The following is a 12,762-nucleotide window of genomic DNA, read 5'->3' on the forward strand; positions in this document are numbered from 1 at the left end:
CAGAGCGACCCATCGCGCGCAGCCTCGGCCAGCTCCTCGCCGACATCCTCGCGCCGCGCCGCGCCCGAGCCGCCGGCGCGTACGCCCACTTCGGGTCTCTCTGCCGGCAGCAAGCCCTCGCGACCGGCAGCAGCCGGATCTGGCGCTGCCAGCACGTCCAGCGCACAGGCCGCAGGCAGTAGCAGCAATGCTCAGGCAGTCGCGTCGACCTCGTCGCGTCTGCGCGTAGCTGCGCCCCGTGCTATCCCGCAGCTGCCTTCTGCGCCCGGCCTCGGCCCTGCGCCGCCGCCGGCGATGTACTGGAGTAAGGCGCCGGTGCACGGCAGTGTGCCGCGGCGCGCCTTCCGCGCACACACCGCAAGCTTGGCCGAGGAGGTGCTGTGGCTCTTTGGCGGCTGCGACTCGAAGGGCTGCTTTCGCGAGCTGTGGTGCTTCGACACGGGTGAGTCGCGTTGCTGCTTGGCGCGCTCGGCGTGGCTGACGCACAAGGTGAACAGAAACGATGTGCTGGTCGAAGCCAAAGGTGACCGGCGACCTGCCGCCGCCGCGCCGTGCACACACCGCCACGATGGTGGAGCGGCGCCTGTATGTCTTTGCGGGCGGCGACGGGCCGCACTACTTCAACGATCTCTACGTCTTCGACACGGTCGCACTGCGCTGGTCGAAGCCCGAGGTGTACGGCACGCCGCCGTCGCCGCGCCGCGCGCACACGAGCAACCACTACCAGGGCCAGCTGATCATTTTTGGCGGCGGCAATGGCGTGGGCGCGCTCAACGATGTCTACACGCTCGACATTCAGGACCTCGACCGCCTCGAGTGGCGCCGCGTCGAGTGCAGGGGCAAGATGCCGATCGGTAGAGGCTACCACACGAGCAACCTCGTCGACGGCAAGCTCATCGTGATCGGCGGCAGCGACGGACACATGTCCTTCAACGACATTCACATCCTGCGGCTTGGTGAGTGGAGTCAACTGGCGCAGCGTGAGTGCTGCTGACTCGCTCGCCGCAGACACCAAGGTCTGGTACCAGGTCAAGACCGACGAGATCCACAACCGCCTCGGGCACACGGCCACGCAGGTGGGCTCGTACCTGTTCATCATCGGCGGCCACGACAGCCACTCGTACACGCCCGACATTCTGACGCTCAACCTCGGTGCGTCGAATCGGCCTCACCTGTCCTGCTCTCGCTCACACGCTCCGCCGCAGTGAACCTGCAGTGGGAGCCGCGGCGCGTCTGTGGTCGCAAGCCGCCGGGTCGTGGCTACCACCAGGCCTGGCTGCGCGACAGCCGCCTCTTCCTCCACGGCGGCTTCGACGGCAAGGAGATCTACGACGACATGTACTTTGTCGATCTGGCTGCCTGCGCCTACCTGCCGCAGATCACCAGCTTCAGCGTCGAGGTGAGCTGCGCCGCATGCCAGACGATGGCTGCATGCTGATGATCTGCCCCACGCAGCTCGACGACGAGTGAGCGCCTCTCCATGACAGGATTGCCCAGCGCTCTCTCCACCAGCTGCTCTGGGTCCACCGCGCGTCCAGGTCATACACAGCAGAGGAGTAATAATCTCGTGACTTCATGCATTGCGAGCAACAGCTGTGGAACGGGCGATAGCGGCGTCAGCATTGCTTCCCTTGCTCGCTGCGGAGACCCATGACAGCAGCGGCGAGGCGCAAGACTCAGAGTCCGACGTATCCTCCAGCACGACGCCGCCCTTCCCGCACCGCCGTGTACAGTGGGGTGCGGTCTGACGTTTTAGACCAGCGCGAGGCTGGACGACAGCGGACGGGCCACGCGATTAGGTCCGCCTGTCGGAGGGATCATCCCCGTCCGGTGCGCCCCTCTGCCGCCGTGCGTGGAGCGCAAAGAAGGTACTCACGTATCGAGGTGTGTGTCCAGAGCGAGCTAGACGGCGGGCAAGGGCGCGTCAGCACGCTGCTCGAGCACGGCAGGCAGCAGCAAAAGACAAAAGCGCGAGGGCTGGTCTCGAGTTCGGCAAATGTGTTGGTTCTCATCCGCTCCCGGAGGAGTGTAGACATGTTGATGTAATTGTAGATATCGGGTAGGTTTTTCATCCTCGACCAGTGCAGTAAGAGGTGTGCCCGTCATGGCAGCACAGCGAGCACCCGCAGCGCAGCAGATGTAGGCTGCCAGGCCGCGGCACGCGCTCTCCTTCGCACCCGCGAGCGTCGCTGTCCTGGAGCAGCACTCACCTTTGCGTGGTGCAGCCAGGCGACGGCCCTGGCTGCTGGCCCCTGCAGTGTGAGCAGGGGCGTGGTTGTGTGTGAGATTCGGCGGCGATGGCGGTGTCGGCGCGGAGCCGGATGTCGGGCGCAGCACAAGAATGTTCTCGCGTTGAGCTCTTCCAGCTCTGCAGCTGCTGCGGCCACGTGGCGCGTGCCGAGGTGGCGCAGAAGACAGGCGCGGTGCCGCTGCGGATCTGCTCCCGCCCCGCCCCTCTTGCAGCTGGCGGCCGCGAGCGCGACGCCCTTGCTGTGCCGTGCCGGCCGCCGCGCTGCCACTTTCGCCGCCGCCCGCGGCTCCCATCTTCTCTCCCCCCACCCCCTCAAGTCACCCACAATGTGCGTCGCTGCCGGCGCCGCTGCTGCGTAGATGCGTTGCTGACGAGCGCTCTTCATCCTCTGCCACTTCCCAACGTGCTCGTCGTCCGCTCTTGCTGCTGCTGCTGCTCTGCCGCTCTTGCTGCCACTTTTGCTGCTGCCGCCGCTGCTCCTGCTGCCGCGCTTCGTCGTGCTGCGTGCTTCTGCCATGTAGGCCGACGCGCACCAACAAGAACCGCAAGCTGCGCGGACACGTCTCCGGCGGTCACGGCCGCGTTGGTGAGTAGTGTGCAGGGGTGTCGCAGGCTAGAGGGCGCCAGTCTGGCAGGTGCGGGAGCGGGCGCATGCGGGCGAGTCAGGCGGGCGGGACTCGACGAGACGTAGAGCGATGGGATCAGACTGCAACATGGGCGCACAGGGCGGCATCGTCGCCATGAAGCGGGCGGGCAACGTGGCGTGCAGCATTGGGGCGTTGCAGTAGGCAGGCGGCCCTCAAGGCTGGCGAGGGACCGCCAGGAGGAAGCATGATGAGAGCAGAGCCAGAGCAGCTGCTCACGCCTTCCGCGTGCAGGCAAGCACCGCAAGCACCCCGGTGGTCGTGGTCTCGCCGGTGGTCAGCACCACCACCGCACCAACTTCGACAAGTACCACCCCGGCTACTTCGGCAAGGTCGGCATGCGCTACTTCCACATGACGCGCAACATGACGCACCGCCCCGTCATCAACCTCGACAAGCTCTGGACGCTCGTGCCCGCCGAGCAGCGCGAGGGCCTGACGAGCAGCTCCACCGAGGTGCCCGTCATCGACACGCTCCTGCACGGCTACGGCAAGGTGCTCGGCAAGGGCCGCCTGCCGCAATTGCCCTGCATTGTCAAGGCCCGCTGGGTCTCGGAGCTGGCTGAGAAGAAGATCAAGGAGGCTGGCGGTGTCGTTGTGGTGCGTAGTGCTCGGCGGCTCTGCAGCCTGGGCGTGGCGCTTATCCTTCCTCTCTCGCACAGCTCGTGGCCTAAAAACGACGCGCACTGCCCGTGTCCGTCTCGTCTCTTCGTCATCTCTGCACCACACTCAACACACCTAGCTCCGCCTTGTACATCACGCCCACACCGCTGCGGCGGTGAGCACACAGCCATCTATCATGACCCTGCAGACCGGGCTGAGAGCGACGCGCAACGGAAGTGGGGGCGAGGGAGTGCATTAGAGCGACGAGTGGGAGGCAGGGGAGTGCGTTGCTCGCATCAGGCCAGGAAGGGGTGCGCCAGCGCCTCCTTCGGAGTCAGGCGCTTGGTGGGGTCGAGGTCGAGCGCACGAGCAAGGAGGTCGATGAAATGCGTCATCAGGCGCAGCTCGTCGTCGGAGAGGCGCTTGACGGTGTTGCCGGGCAGTAGGCGTGCGCGCAGGTCGGCCACAGGCTTCTGCAGCGCCACCTTGCGGATGACGTCCTGCTCGCGACTGGGTCAGCACCGCCCAGACTGCCTTCGGATGTACAGCTGCACTCACCGCGCCCGTGCTCTTGTCCTTCTCGAGACTGAGGAAGGTGTTCGTCTCGTCGAAGTGCTGCTCGGAGAAGCGGCCCTTGCGGATCTGCTTCGTGGTGAACTTGCCGCGCAGCTCCTGGATGAGCAGCAGCATCTGGTTGTTCGTGCGGCCCGGAAAGAGAATCTTGCCCGTCGCGAGCTCGTAGAGCGTGCAGCCGATGCTCCACATGTCGAGCGCGCAGTCGTACGGCTGTCCGAGGACTACAGTCGGGCGTCAGTGCTCACGCTGCAGGACACGCATGCCGCCGCGCTGCTCACTGATTTCGGGCGCGCGGTAGAAGCGGCTAACGAGGTACGGCGTGATCTCCATCTCGCTCGTGTCCGACGCCGAGCCGAGATCGCAGATCTTCAGCGTCGTCTTGCCCTCATTGACCTGCGCAGCAGGCGTCAGCACAGGCAGGCTCAGCGCGGAGGACTGTGCGACGTACCAAAATATTGTCCGGCTTGATGTCGGCGTGCATGATGTTGGCCTTGCGCATGAGGGAGAGCGCCAGGAACATCTGGTGCGCGTATGCCCGTACGGCACGCAGGTTCAGGCCGACGTCCTTGCCGAAGCGCTTGACGACGTCACGCAGATTCATGCTGTGACGGCGCTGTCAGCGACGGATCTCGCGTCAAGCCTGGCGAGCCGCTCACCTCAGCAGCTCAAAGACCATGCACAGATGCCCGCGGTGCTCGAAGTGGCCCTCGAGCCGGATCAGATGCCGCTTGTCCTCCGGGTCAAGTGCCATGAGCTTCTGCAGCACGGCCATCTCCTTGATGCCCGCCTTGTACCTGCAGCATGGCGTCAGCAGTTGCACACACATTCGGCGGGGTGAGCTGCTCACATCGTCTCCTGCGAGCGCACAATCTTGATGGCAACCTCGCGCTCGCGCGCTGGCGCCCCATGCTCGCCGGGTGTCACCTCGCGCGCCTTGACGACGGAGCTGAACATGCCGCGGCCGAGATTCGCAAAGACGTGGTACTGGCCCTTGTCGCCGAGGCGCTCGCCGAGCGTGACGCGGTAGTAGCCGTCCGCATCGTCCCAGTTGTCGGTCAGCGTCGCAGGCGCGTCGGCGGCGGCGTTGAGCTGTGGAAGAGTGTGAGCAGATGGTGCGTGTCGGCCACTACAGCAGACTCACCGCGCCTGGACGAGCAGTGCCCTTGCGCACGCGGATCGTCTTCTTCTTTTTGGGCGCGTCCTCGTCGTCGCTGCCAAGCGCGAACATGTCCTCGACCTCGTCATCCTCCTCCACCTCGACCTCCTCCCACTCGCTCTCGTCACCCTCGATGCGCTCCTTGGCCTCGCCAGTGCCGGCCGCCAGCTCGTCAGTGCCTTGCGGCTGACCCTTCTGTGCACGCTGCCGCGCCCGCTCCTCGTCCTCGAGCCGGTCGAGGTCCGGGTTGTAGTCCGCGGCAGAGATATTGTTCTCTGCTCCGCCCTGCGGAGGCGTCATGGTGCCGTCGGTCTTGGCCAGAGCAAAGTCGCCCTGTTCCGGCGCGAGCTCGACCGGCGACACGGAGCGTGTCCGTGCGCGAGGTTCTGTGGACGAGACGTCAGCTCTGCTGCCGGGAGACGCCTCGGAAGACAACGCACCGACCGAGCCACGTACGCTGCCCGCCGTGCTGCCGGCTGCACTCAGCGCCGCGCCGGGCGCTGGCGTACCGGCAGCAGTGCTGCGATCGGTGCTCTCTGTGCCCGTGTGCTTGAGCAGGATGGCGGCACGGCGGCGGCGGCGCTCCTCGATGATGCGCGCCATCTCCTGCTCGTCTGGCTCCAGCTCGAACTCGGCCTCGGGCGTGCGCTCTCGCTTCTTCATCGCCGACTTGAGGGGTGGCGCAGGGCTCTCATGCCGCGAAGATCTGGAGCGATAAGGGCTCGCAGGTCAGCTGAGGTGCCCGCTCGCACGCATACATCTGGACTGACCGGTCAACAGACCTGTGATCGTCGCGCCGCCGATCGTGGTGCGAGGCAGAGCTGTGCCGGCGATGTCATCAGCGAGACGGCACAGGGGCACGTCCGAAGAGAGATAGCACTCACTCGTTCTGCCTCTCGCGCGAAGAGCGCGCCGCGTCTCGCTCGCTACCGTGGCGCCTCTCGGAGCGGTGGTCATCTGCGGTGCGCTGCTCGCCTCTGCGCTCACCATAGCTCAGCGCGCGATCAGAGTAGTCGGCTGGAGCACGCGGATCGTCGCGACGGCCCGAGTGCTGGCGCGAGCGGCTCTCCTCGTAGCGCCCAGAGCGATAGTCGCCGGAGCGAGAGCGGTCCCGGTCCCTGCTGTGCCCTCCTGCGCCGGCTGCCGAGCGGCGGTCCGGCTCATCACGCGCGCGGTAGCTGCGGTCGCCGCCTCGGCGCTCCTCCTCGCGCGGTCTCACGTGGCGGTGCTCATCTCTGCCCGGCGGCGGCGGCGGCGGCGAGTAAGGGCGCTTGCTGGGCGCTGACATGGCGTCGAGTGTGTGGCAGGAGCGAAAGAAAGGAACGGCCAGAAGGCACGGACGTAAGCGACAGGATGCAGCAGACGCAGAGGTCAGTTCTCAGCGCGTACACTGGACGGGTGGGCGTGCAGCTTGGGCGCAGCGAGGACGGCGGCGGCGGCGTCAAGTGAAGAGGCACTCGGCGGCGGCGCTGAAGTGGCAGGAGAGACGGCGGGCTGTGGTGGAGGGACGCAGAGGCGCGTGCGCGTCCGGCAGCGCTGTGCTCTGCTGCTTCGTGACGCGCGCCGCGGCGCCGTGTGCCGTGTTCGCAGGCCGCTGAATTCCGCACTCTACTTGGCCCCGCAGAGCCGCCTCGTCTGTTTCGCCTGCTTCTAGACGCCATCTGCCATGATGGGCCGCCGGCGGCACGGCAGCACTCTCGGCGGCCGAGAGTCTGATGCCCGAGGCGCCAAATAGTCCGGGCTTAGGGGTCGAGGACCGCAGCGGCGCGGCGGCGACATCATCTGGATGCGCGGGCAGTGAGGCGCCCCCTGACGCGAGAGCCGACGGCATGCTCATCGCTCGCTGACGAGGCAGTGCACTCCAGGAGCCTCGCGGTAGAGACCATAATCTCCGGGCACTACCGCTCGACGGAAGCTGCTTGGCAGTGCGGGTGCTCATGCAGCCGGAAGGCGGCTGTGAGATGCCGGACGGAGGCTTGATGCCGTGAACTCAGCTTAGAGGCATACAAAAGCGCACGAGCTCGCCGTCCTCGCCCCCGTCATCAGCACCCTCGACCCTCTCTCCCACCCGCACTTCTACACGCCAGTATGTCGTCCTCAGTCAAGCGTGTGGACATGCCGTACGACGTGACGGAGATCACGGCGGAGACGCCGCTGCCCTTCGATGACGAGTCGCGCCAGCTCTTCAAGCAGGCCAGTCCGCTGCTCGCCGGCCTCACGGACGAGGAGCTCGCCAAGCACATCATCGCCGTGCGCGATGAGGCATACAAGGCCAGCAACCCATACCCGTGCATCGCCACATTCTTCTTCGTGCATCCCGCCGTCTCGACGCTGCAGCACAAGTGGTACCGCGCACTGCGGGCGCGCCTCAACGACCCGCAGGCCAAGCTGCTTGACTTGTGAGTCCGGGGTCGCCAGCCTGCTGCAAAGCCAGACGCTGAGCGCTGAGCGCCAACACTTCCAGCGCATGCTGTGTGGGTCAGGACCTGCGCTACCTGCACCAGGACGGCGTCAAGGGCCACCAGATCGTCGGAGCGGATCTGGAGCCCAAATACTTCGAGCTGGGCCAGCGCCTCTTTGCCGACAAGGAGCTGGCCATCGGTCGTGAAGCTAAGTTCGTCGAGTGCGACATTTTCAACGCTCGCCACCGTGCCAGCGTGATGAGCGCCGGCCGCCCGGGCAACGGCGGCTACGAGTGAGTAAGAAGAGGGGCACTCTGGCTGCGGCGGCTGACCGGCTCGCTCCCAGCGTCATCTGGATCGGCTTCTTTATTCACCTCTTTCCCTTCGGTGAGCCGCTGCTGTGTTTCGCGCATCGAGCACGCTGCTCACCGACTCGCAGAGCAACACAAGGAGGTGCTGAAGTACCTCCTCTCCTTCATGAGCAAGGCACCGGGCACCTGCATTGCCGGTCGCCTGGCTGGCACTGCAGAAGCGCAGCCCATACTGCGCGTCTATCCCGACAAGAGCGGGTCCTGGTCAATCGACGTCGAGAATGCCAGTCTCTTCCTGCACAACGAGGACTCGCTCAAGGCTGTCTTTGAGGACGTCGCGCCTGGCGAGTGGCGCCTCGAGGCGCAGGTGGCGAAGCGCTGGCCTCCCGCGCTTGCGATGCGGGACTTGCCCCAGATGCTCAAGTGCGTGTCAATCAAGCGTAGCTTGGGAGTGAAAGCTGACGTCCTGTTTGGCAGCTTCATCGCCACGCGCAAGTGAGCGAGCTCGTCGTCGCTGTGGCAGCGCGATCGGATCGTGAAGATCGTGAATTGATGCATCTCGACCTGACCCCACCGCTGGCGCGTGTGCTTGTGTGTGATGTTGACGCGTGTGCTCAAGAGGAGCCACGAGGTGCAGACGAAGGCTTGCAGCCTGGCTTCGCATACGCAGGGGTATCTTGTACATCGTCTTGATGCTCTTGCGACAGCGCGCGTGAGGCCCGAGTCGACGATGTGCACACGCGCCCTCCACGGCTTGTTCCCAGGAGGCCTACTCCTGCCCTGCAGCGTCCTCCTTCGCCTTGAGCGCCGCCAGACGCTCCGCGTTGCGCTTCGTCAGGAGGCGCTTCGACGTGGCCTTCTCGAACGACGAGAGCTCCTGCCAGTTGCCGATGCGGCTCAGGGTCTGCGGCGAGGCGATGCGTCAATCCCTTGTGCCAAGCCGCGCGTGTGCCTGACGCATGGCAGGAGACTCACACCATCGACGTTGACCTGCGAGGGTGCAGATGCGGGGTCAGCGACAGAAGGTCAGCAGAAGTGCTCGGCGCATCGGCGCAGCTACGCACCACGACCGGTCCGAGGTGGTCCAGCGCCACGTTTGGCCCGCCGACCTGGATGTCCGTCGTGCGCTCGGCAGCATCGCCGGGCGCCGGCAACGCCAGAGGAGCCGACTTTGCATCTCGCGCATCGGCGGCGGGCGCTGCGTCTGCGGCGCCCGGATGCGGGGCAGAGGATGAGGCCATGCGTGCCGCTTCGAAGCGCAGGCGTGGGAGCAGGAGCAATGTCGGGGTGCGGCAGGTGCAGCGGCGGGCAGCGGCTGAGGCGGCTGGAGGCGGCTTGAGGCGGCTGCGGCTGCGGCTGAGGATCGGGAGCACTTGCCGCGCCCAAGGCATGAGGCGAGGCGGCGCTGCTGATGTACGTGCTCCTGCGCGCTGCGCGGGGCGTGGCAGAGAGGCAGGATGGCGGAGCGCCGCGCCGCGATCGCTCGAGAAGGCTCGCGCGGCTCCGGCTGCACGGCTGCGTCACGCGTCTCTGCCGCACGGCCGGCGGCGCGGAACGGCGGCAGCGGCGGCAGCGCTGCGCCGCCATGCGCGTTGCAAGGGTCGACGGCGACGCCCCGATGTCGCCGCAAGTGCCGCATCTCAGCCGCTCAGCGCTTCAGCCCTCCACTCAAGATCAGCTCGCATCTCGAGCGTTGTTGGCGGCTGAGCTGCCCAACGGCTGCGCTCGGTGCCTGCGCCGGCACGCTCGATCCCACGCTGCCTCTTAGACGCCGCGGTGCAACGGTGGCCGCTCCGCCGCCGCTCCTGATCCGCGCAGCCGCACGCCGCCGGGACAGCGCATCGGCGACGCCGCACGCAGCAGCAGCTCACGCTCAGCGAGCACCGCTTCGCTGCAGCAGAACAGAGCGTCATCCGCACAGAGATCCGCGGGCAGCATGCTGCATGCTGTGAGGCACCACACGACTGGCGGCTGTGTCCGGGTCTGGCCGTGAGGGCCCAGCGAGGCGGTACCACGCCGCGCTCCATCGTCGTCGAGGCGGATGCGGAGCAGCGCTGGGCCAAGACACGCTACCGCCGCGCGCCAGCGACGTCGTCATGCGTCAGCAGCAGCATGGGTCTCTCGCGCTCCCCCGCTTTTGCGCTCCGGCCTGCGCCGGTCCGTCATAAAGGCGGCGGGGTGCAGCCAGGGACGCCTGCCTCTCCACCCTCACAAGCCCGGCTCAACTGGCTCGCCCCTACCATAGACATAGACAAGGCCGCTCGACTCCTGCCTCGCCCGCCCAGCACCAGCGCCCTCGCCCCAGACCGACGCTCGCCCGCGTCACCCACTCGCCCACGATGCCGGCGGACGATGCGCGCTCCGGCGCCAGCAGTCCCGCCAGCACGGTCGCTGCACCGGCACCTGCCGCCAGCCCCAAGCAGGAGGAGGGCCCCGGCGCCATGAACGAGAAGAGCGGCGGCCGCGACACCAAGGAGGTGAACGGCAAGCGCATGCTCACCGGCCGCGACGCCGAGACGCGCAAGGTGCTCGGCATGGCGTTCCCGACGTGGAAGAAGTGGTGGATCATCTCTGGTGAGGCCAGCCAGACTTGCACGGTGTCCGCACCGCACAGGCGCTCACCCCACCGCCAGTCATCTTCATGGTGCAGCTGAGCATGAACATGAACACGGGCATCTACGCCAACGGCGTCAAGGGCATCGCCGCCGAATACGGCATCTCGCAGCAGGCGGCGCGCGTGGGGCAGGCCGTGTTCCTCATCGCCTACGCCTTTGGCAGCGAGCTGTGGGCGCCGTGGAGCGAGGAGCTGGGCCGCCGGCCGATCATGCAGATCAGCCTCTTCCTCGTCAACGTCTTCCAGCTGCCGTGCGCGCTGGCGCCCAACTACGGCAGCATCGTCGTCGGCCGCGTGCTCGGCGGCCTCTCGTCGGCCGGCGGCAGTGTCACGCTCGGCATGGTCGCCGACATGTGGGAGCCCGAGGAGCAGGAGTGGCCCCTCGCCTACGTCGTCTTCTCCTCCGTCGGCGGCTCGTCCATCGGCCCCATCGTCGGGCCCTTCGTCGAGGCGTACCTGTCCTGGCGCTGGATCTTCTGGGTGCAGCTCATCTTCGGCGGTGAGCAGCCTGCTATCCTTGCCACCCGCGCCGCAGCTGACACTCCCATGCAGGCGTGGTGCAGCTCATCCACCTCTTCCTCGTGCCCGAGACGCGCTCGTCCGTCCTGCTTGACCGCGAGGCGAAGCGCCTCCGCAAGGCGGGCGAGGACGTGTGGGGCCCCAACGAGGTCAAGGAGAAGCGCTTCACGCTCAAGGGCATCCTCACCACCTGGTACCGTCCCGTGAGTGTCGCATGGAAGGTGCACACGGCCCAGTACTCACTCTTCCCCGCAGTTCGAGTTCCTCGCGCGCGAGCCCATCGTGCTGTGCTGCTCGCTCCTCTCCGGCTTCTCCGACGCACTCATCTTCACGTTCATCGAGTCCTTCCAGCTCGTGTACGAGCAGTGGGGCTTCGAGGCGCCGCGCTCGGCGCTCACCTTTGTGCCCATCTGGATCGGCTACATTGTGCGTGCTGCGCATCTGAAGCGGAGAGAGCATGCACTGACACGGGCTCTCGCAGATCTGCTACGCCAGCATGGCGATCCCGATCATCAAGTTCAAGCGCATGCGCCGCCACCAGCCCGACAAGTACACGCCCGAGCACCGCCTCTGGTGGCTGCTCTTCACGGCGCCGCTCGAGCCCATCGGCCTCTACATCTTCGCCTTTACGACGTACGGCCCCAATCACTCGCCGTCGATCCCCTGGATCGCGCCGATGATCGCCTCGGTGCTCGTGGCAATCGCCAACTACGCCATCTACTACAACACAATCGATTACATGGTGCGTCGCCCGAGCTGGCTGTGCTGAGTGCTGCTGACTGAGGCTTCCCACCAGGTCGCTGCCTACGGCCCGTACTCGGCCAGTGCCACCGGCGGAAACGCGTTCATGCGCAACGGCCTCGCCGGCATTGCCACGAGTGAGTGTCCATACCGAAGCTGAAGTGCTGCCTTGTGCTCACACGACCCTTCAGTGTACTCGACGCCGATGTTCAACAACCTGGGCTTTGTCTGGGCGTCGTTCCTGCTGGCGTGCCTCGGCGTGCTCGTCGTCATCCCCATCGTCATCTTCTACTACAAGGGCGAGGTGGTGCGGCGCAACTCAAAGTTCGCCGGCGAGCTGCTCAAGGAGCGCCAGGGCAACGACGGCCACCGCGTCGTGCAGGACGAGGAGGACAACGGCGACATTTCGGCGCTGCACCGCCGCAAGAATGCGCAGCCGCAGGGCGAGAAGCAGGAGCAATAGAGCGTGCGATACCCCTCGTCGCACCCGCCTGTGCCCAGGCCGTGCGTTGCAACTGCCGCACTGGTCTGTGCTCGAGGCCGTGCGACACGCCCATAGACTCTCTGGCCAAGACGTGTAGTGCATCCCTCTCTCGACTCATACTCGGCTGCTCCCATGACGACTGCGCTCCCAACATGCTCCCATCCATACACGCATCTCCCCGGTCCATGGCCCCTCCATTCTCCTGTTGTACTTGTGTCTAGTCCACTCTGCCGTCGCGATGATATCCGTCCGAACACTTCAGGTCGTTGAGTGGAGAGCGTGCGCAACCCTGCAGAGCCCCGCGGGTGCTGCTGCACCTGCTCGCCGGCCTGCACTGTGAGCGTCCGCGACCCTGGGCCACAAGTGGCCGTGCCGGATGTCGCGCCGTCTCGCTGCCGGCTGTCACCCAACGCAAGCCAGGCGCTCGGCGCAGCCCTGAACAAAGGGTCTCGCTCTCCGCCG

The 12,762-nt window shown here is 66.4% G+C and overlaps 8 protein-coding genes across 8 annotated transcripts; 4 read left to right on the forward strand and 4 right to left on the reverse strand.

Annotated features, from left to right (window-relative positions):
* Positions 1 to 294: 294 nt before the first annotated feature.
* On the forward strand, positions 295 to 1,438 carry FA09DRAFT_334476 (galactose oxidase; the record flags this gene model as incomplete). Its single annotated transcript, XM_025743735.1, has 4 exons — positions 295 to 442; positions 498 to 956; positions 1,009 to 1,152; positions 1,206 to 1,438. 4 exons carry the CDS (start codon positions 295 to 297, stop codon positions 1,436 to 1,438), a joined length of 984 nt encoding a protein of 327 aa, XP_025597997.1.
* A 1,124-nt stretch (positions 1,439 to 2,562) lies between these two features.
* Positions 2,563 to 3,816, forward strand: FA09DRAFT_330372 (60S ribosomal protein L28). The gene is made up of 5 exons (XM_025742576.1): positions 2,563 to 2,579; positions 2,611 to 2,612; positions 2,773 to 2,837; positions 3,130 to 3,494; positions 3,557 to 3,816. Coding segments are annotated over exons 2-5 (444 nt in total). The 5' UTR covers positions 2,563 to 2,579; the 3' UTR covers positions 3,569 to 3,816.
* On the reverse strand, positions 3,794 to 5,132 carry FA09DRAFT_298154 (kinase-like protein; the record flags this gene model as incomplete). Its single annotated transcript, XM_025740237.1, has 6 exons — positions 3,794 to 4,000; positions 4,056 to 4,294; positions 4,352 to 4,466; positions 4,522 to 4,675; positions 4,730 to 4,867; positions 4,921 to 5,132. Coding segments are annotated over 6 exons (1,065 nt in total), but the record flags the coding sequence as incomplete, so codon positions are not given.
* Positions 5,114 to 6,753, reverse strand: FA09DRAFT_44865 (hypothetical protein). The gene is made up of 4 exons (XM_025745670.1): positions 6,114 to 6,753; positions 6,000 to 6,050; positions 5,670 to 5,935; positions 5,114 to 5,615 (listed from the first exon to the last, which is right to left on the reverse strand). Exons 1-4 carry the CDS (start codon positions 6,515 to 6,517, stop codon positions 5,200 to 5,202), a joined length of 1,137 nt encoding a protein of 378 aa, XP_025598000.1. The 5' UTR covers positions 6,518 to 6,753; the 3' UTR covers positions 5,114 to 5,199.
* Positions 6,445 to 7,275, reverse strand: FA09DRAFT_44847 (hypothetical protein). The gene has a single exon (XM_025745669.1). The coding sequence runs from the start codon at positions 7,166 to 7,168 to the stop codon at positions 6,671 to 6,673; it is 498 nt and encodes a 165-aa protein (XP_025598001.1). The 5' UTR covers positions 7,169 to 7,275; the 3' UTR covers positions 6,445 to 6,670.
* Positions 7,135 to 8,698, forward strand: FA09DRAFT_44985 (hypothetical protein). The gene is made up of 5 exons (XM_025745671.1): positions 7,135 to 7,628; positions 7,694 to 7,924; positions 7,978 to 8,018; positions 8,071 to 8,365; positions 8,420 to 8,698. The coding sequence occupies exons 1-5, from the start codon at positions 7,318 to 7,320 to the stop codon at positions 8,439 to 8,441; spliced, it is 900 nt and encodes a 299-aa protein (XP_025598002.1). The 5' UTR covers positions 7,135 to 7,317; the 3' UTR covers positions 8,442 to 8,698.
* Positions 8,699 to 8,729: 31 nt separating this feature from the next.
* FA09DRAFT_288059 (hypothetical protein) lies at positions 8,730 to 9,102 on the reverse strand (the record flags this gene model as incomplete). Its single annotated transcript, XM_025739926.1, has 3 exons — positions 8,730 to 8,846; positions 8,918 to 8,932; positions 9,007 to 9,102. Coding segments are annotated over 3 exons (228 nt in total), but the record flags the coding sequence as incomplete, so codon positions are not given.
* Positions 9,103 to 10,434: 1,332 nt separating this feature from the next.
* FA09DRAFT_298127 (MFS general substrate transporter) lies at positions 10,435 to 12,279 on the forward strand (the record flags this gene model as incomplete). The annotated part of the gene is made up of 7 exons (XM_025740233.1): positions 10,435 to 10,516; positions 10,576 to 11,055; positions 11,109 to 11,278; positions 11,331 to 11,501; positions 11,557 to 11,817; positions 11,872 to 11,953; positions 12,008 to 12,279. The coding sequence occupies 7 exons, from the start codon at positions 10,435 to 10,437 to the stop codon at positions 12,277 to 12,279; spliced, it is 1,518 nt and encodes a 505-aa protein (XP_025598004.1).
* Between the last annotated feature and the right edge of the window lie 483 nt (positions 12,280 to 12,762).

The sequence above is a fragment of the Tilletiopsis washingtonensis genome (genome assembly GCF_003144115.1).
Source record: "Tilletiopsis washingtonensis strain MCA 4186 unplaced genomic scaffold FA09scaffold_12, whole genome shotgun sequence".
Classification (NCBI taxonomy): Eukaryota; Fungi; Basidiomycota; class Exobasidiomycetes; order Entylomatales; genus Tilletiopsis; species Tilletiopsis washingtonensis.

Excerpts from the sequence above, each read along its gene's own strand:
- FA09DRAFT_330372 (XM_025742576.1), top strand. Across the intron at positions 2,838-3,129 it reads CGGCGGTCACGGCCGCGTTG|GCAAGCACCGCAAGCACCCC; the intron begins GTGAGTAGTGTG and ends TTCCGCGTGCAG.
- FA09DRAFT_44865 (XM_025745670.1), bottom strand. The coding sequence starts at position 6,517 with ATGTCAGCGCCCAGCAAGCGCCCTTACTCGCCGCCGCCGCCGCCGCCG. Across the intron at positions 6,051-6,113 it reads TCGCGCGAGAGGCAGAACGA|CTCTGCCTCGCACCACGATC; the intron begins GTGAGTGCTATC and ends TCGCCGGCACAG. Across the intron at positions 5,936-5,999 it reads GATCACAGGTCTGTTGACCG|ATCTTCGCGGCATGAGAGCC; the intron begins GTCAGTCCAGAT and ends TTATCGCTCCAG.
- FA09DRAFT_44847 (XM_025745669.1), bottom strand. The coding sequence starts at position 7,168 with ATGAGCACCCGCACTGCCAAGCAGCTTCCGTCGAGCGGTAGTGCCCGG.
- FA09DRAFT_44985 (XM_025745671.1), top strand. The coding sequence starts at position 7,318 with ATGTCGTCCTCAGTCAAGCGTGTGGACATGCCGTACGACGTGACGGAG. Across the intron at positions 7,629-7,693 it reads CAGGCCAAGCTGCTTGACTT|CGCATGCTGTGTGGGTCAGG; the intron begins GTGAGTCCGGGG and ends CAACACTTCCAG. Across the intron at positions 8,019-8,070 it reads TATTCACCTCTTTCCCTTCG|AGCAACACAAGGAGGTGCTG; the intron begins GTGAGCCGCTGC and ends ACCGACTCGCAG.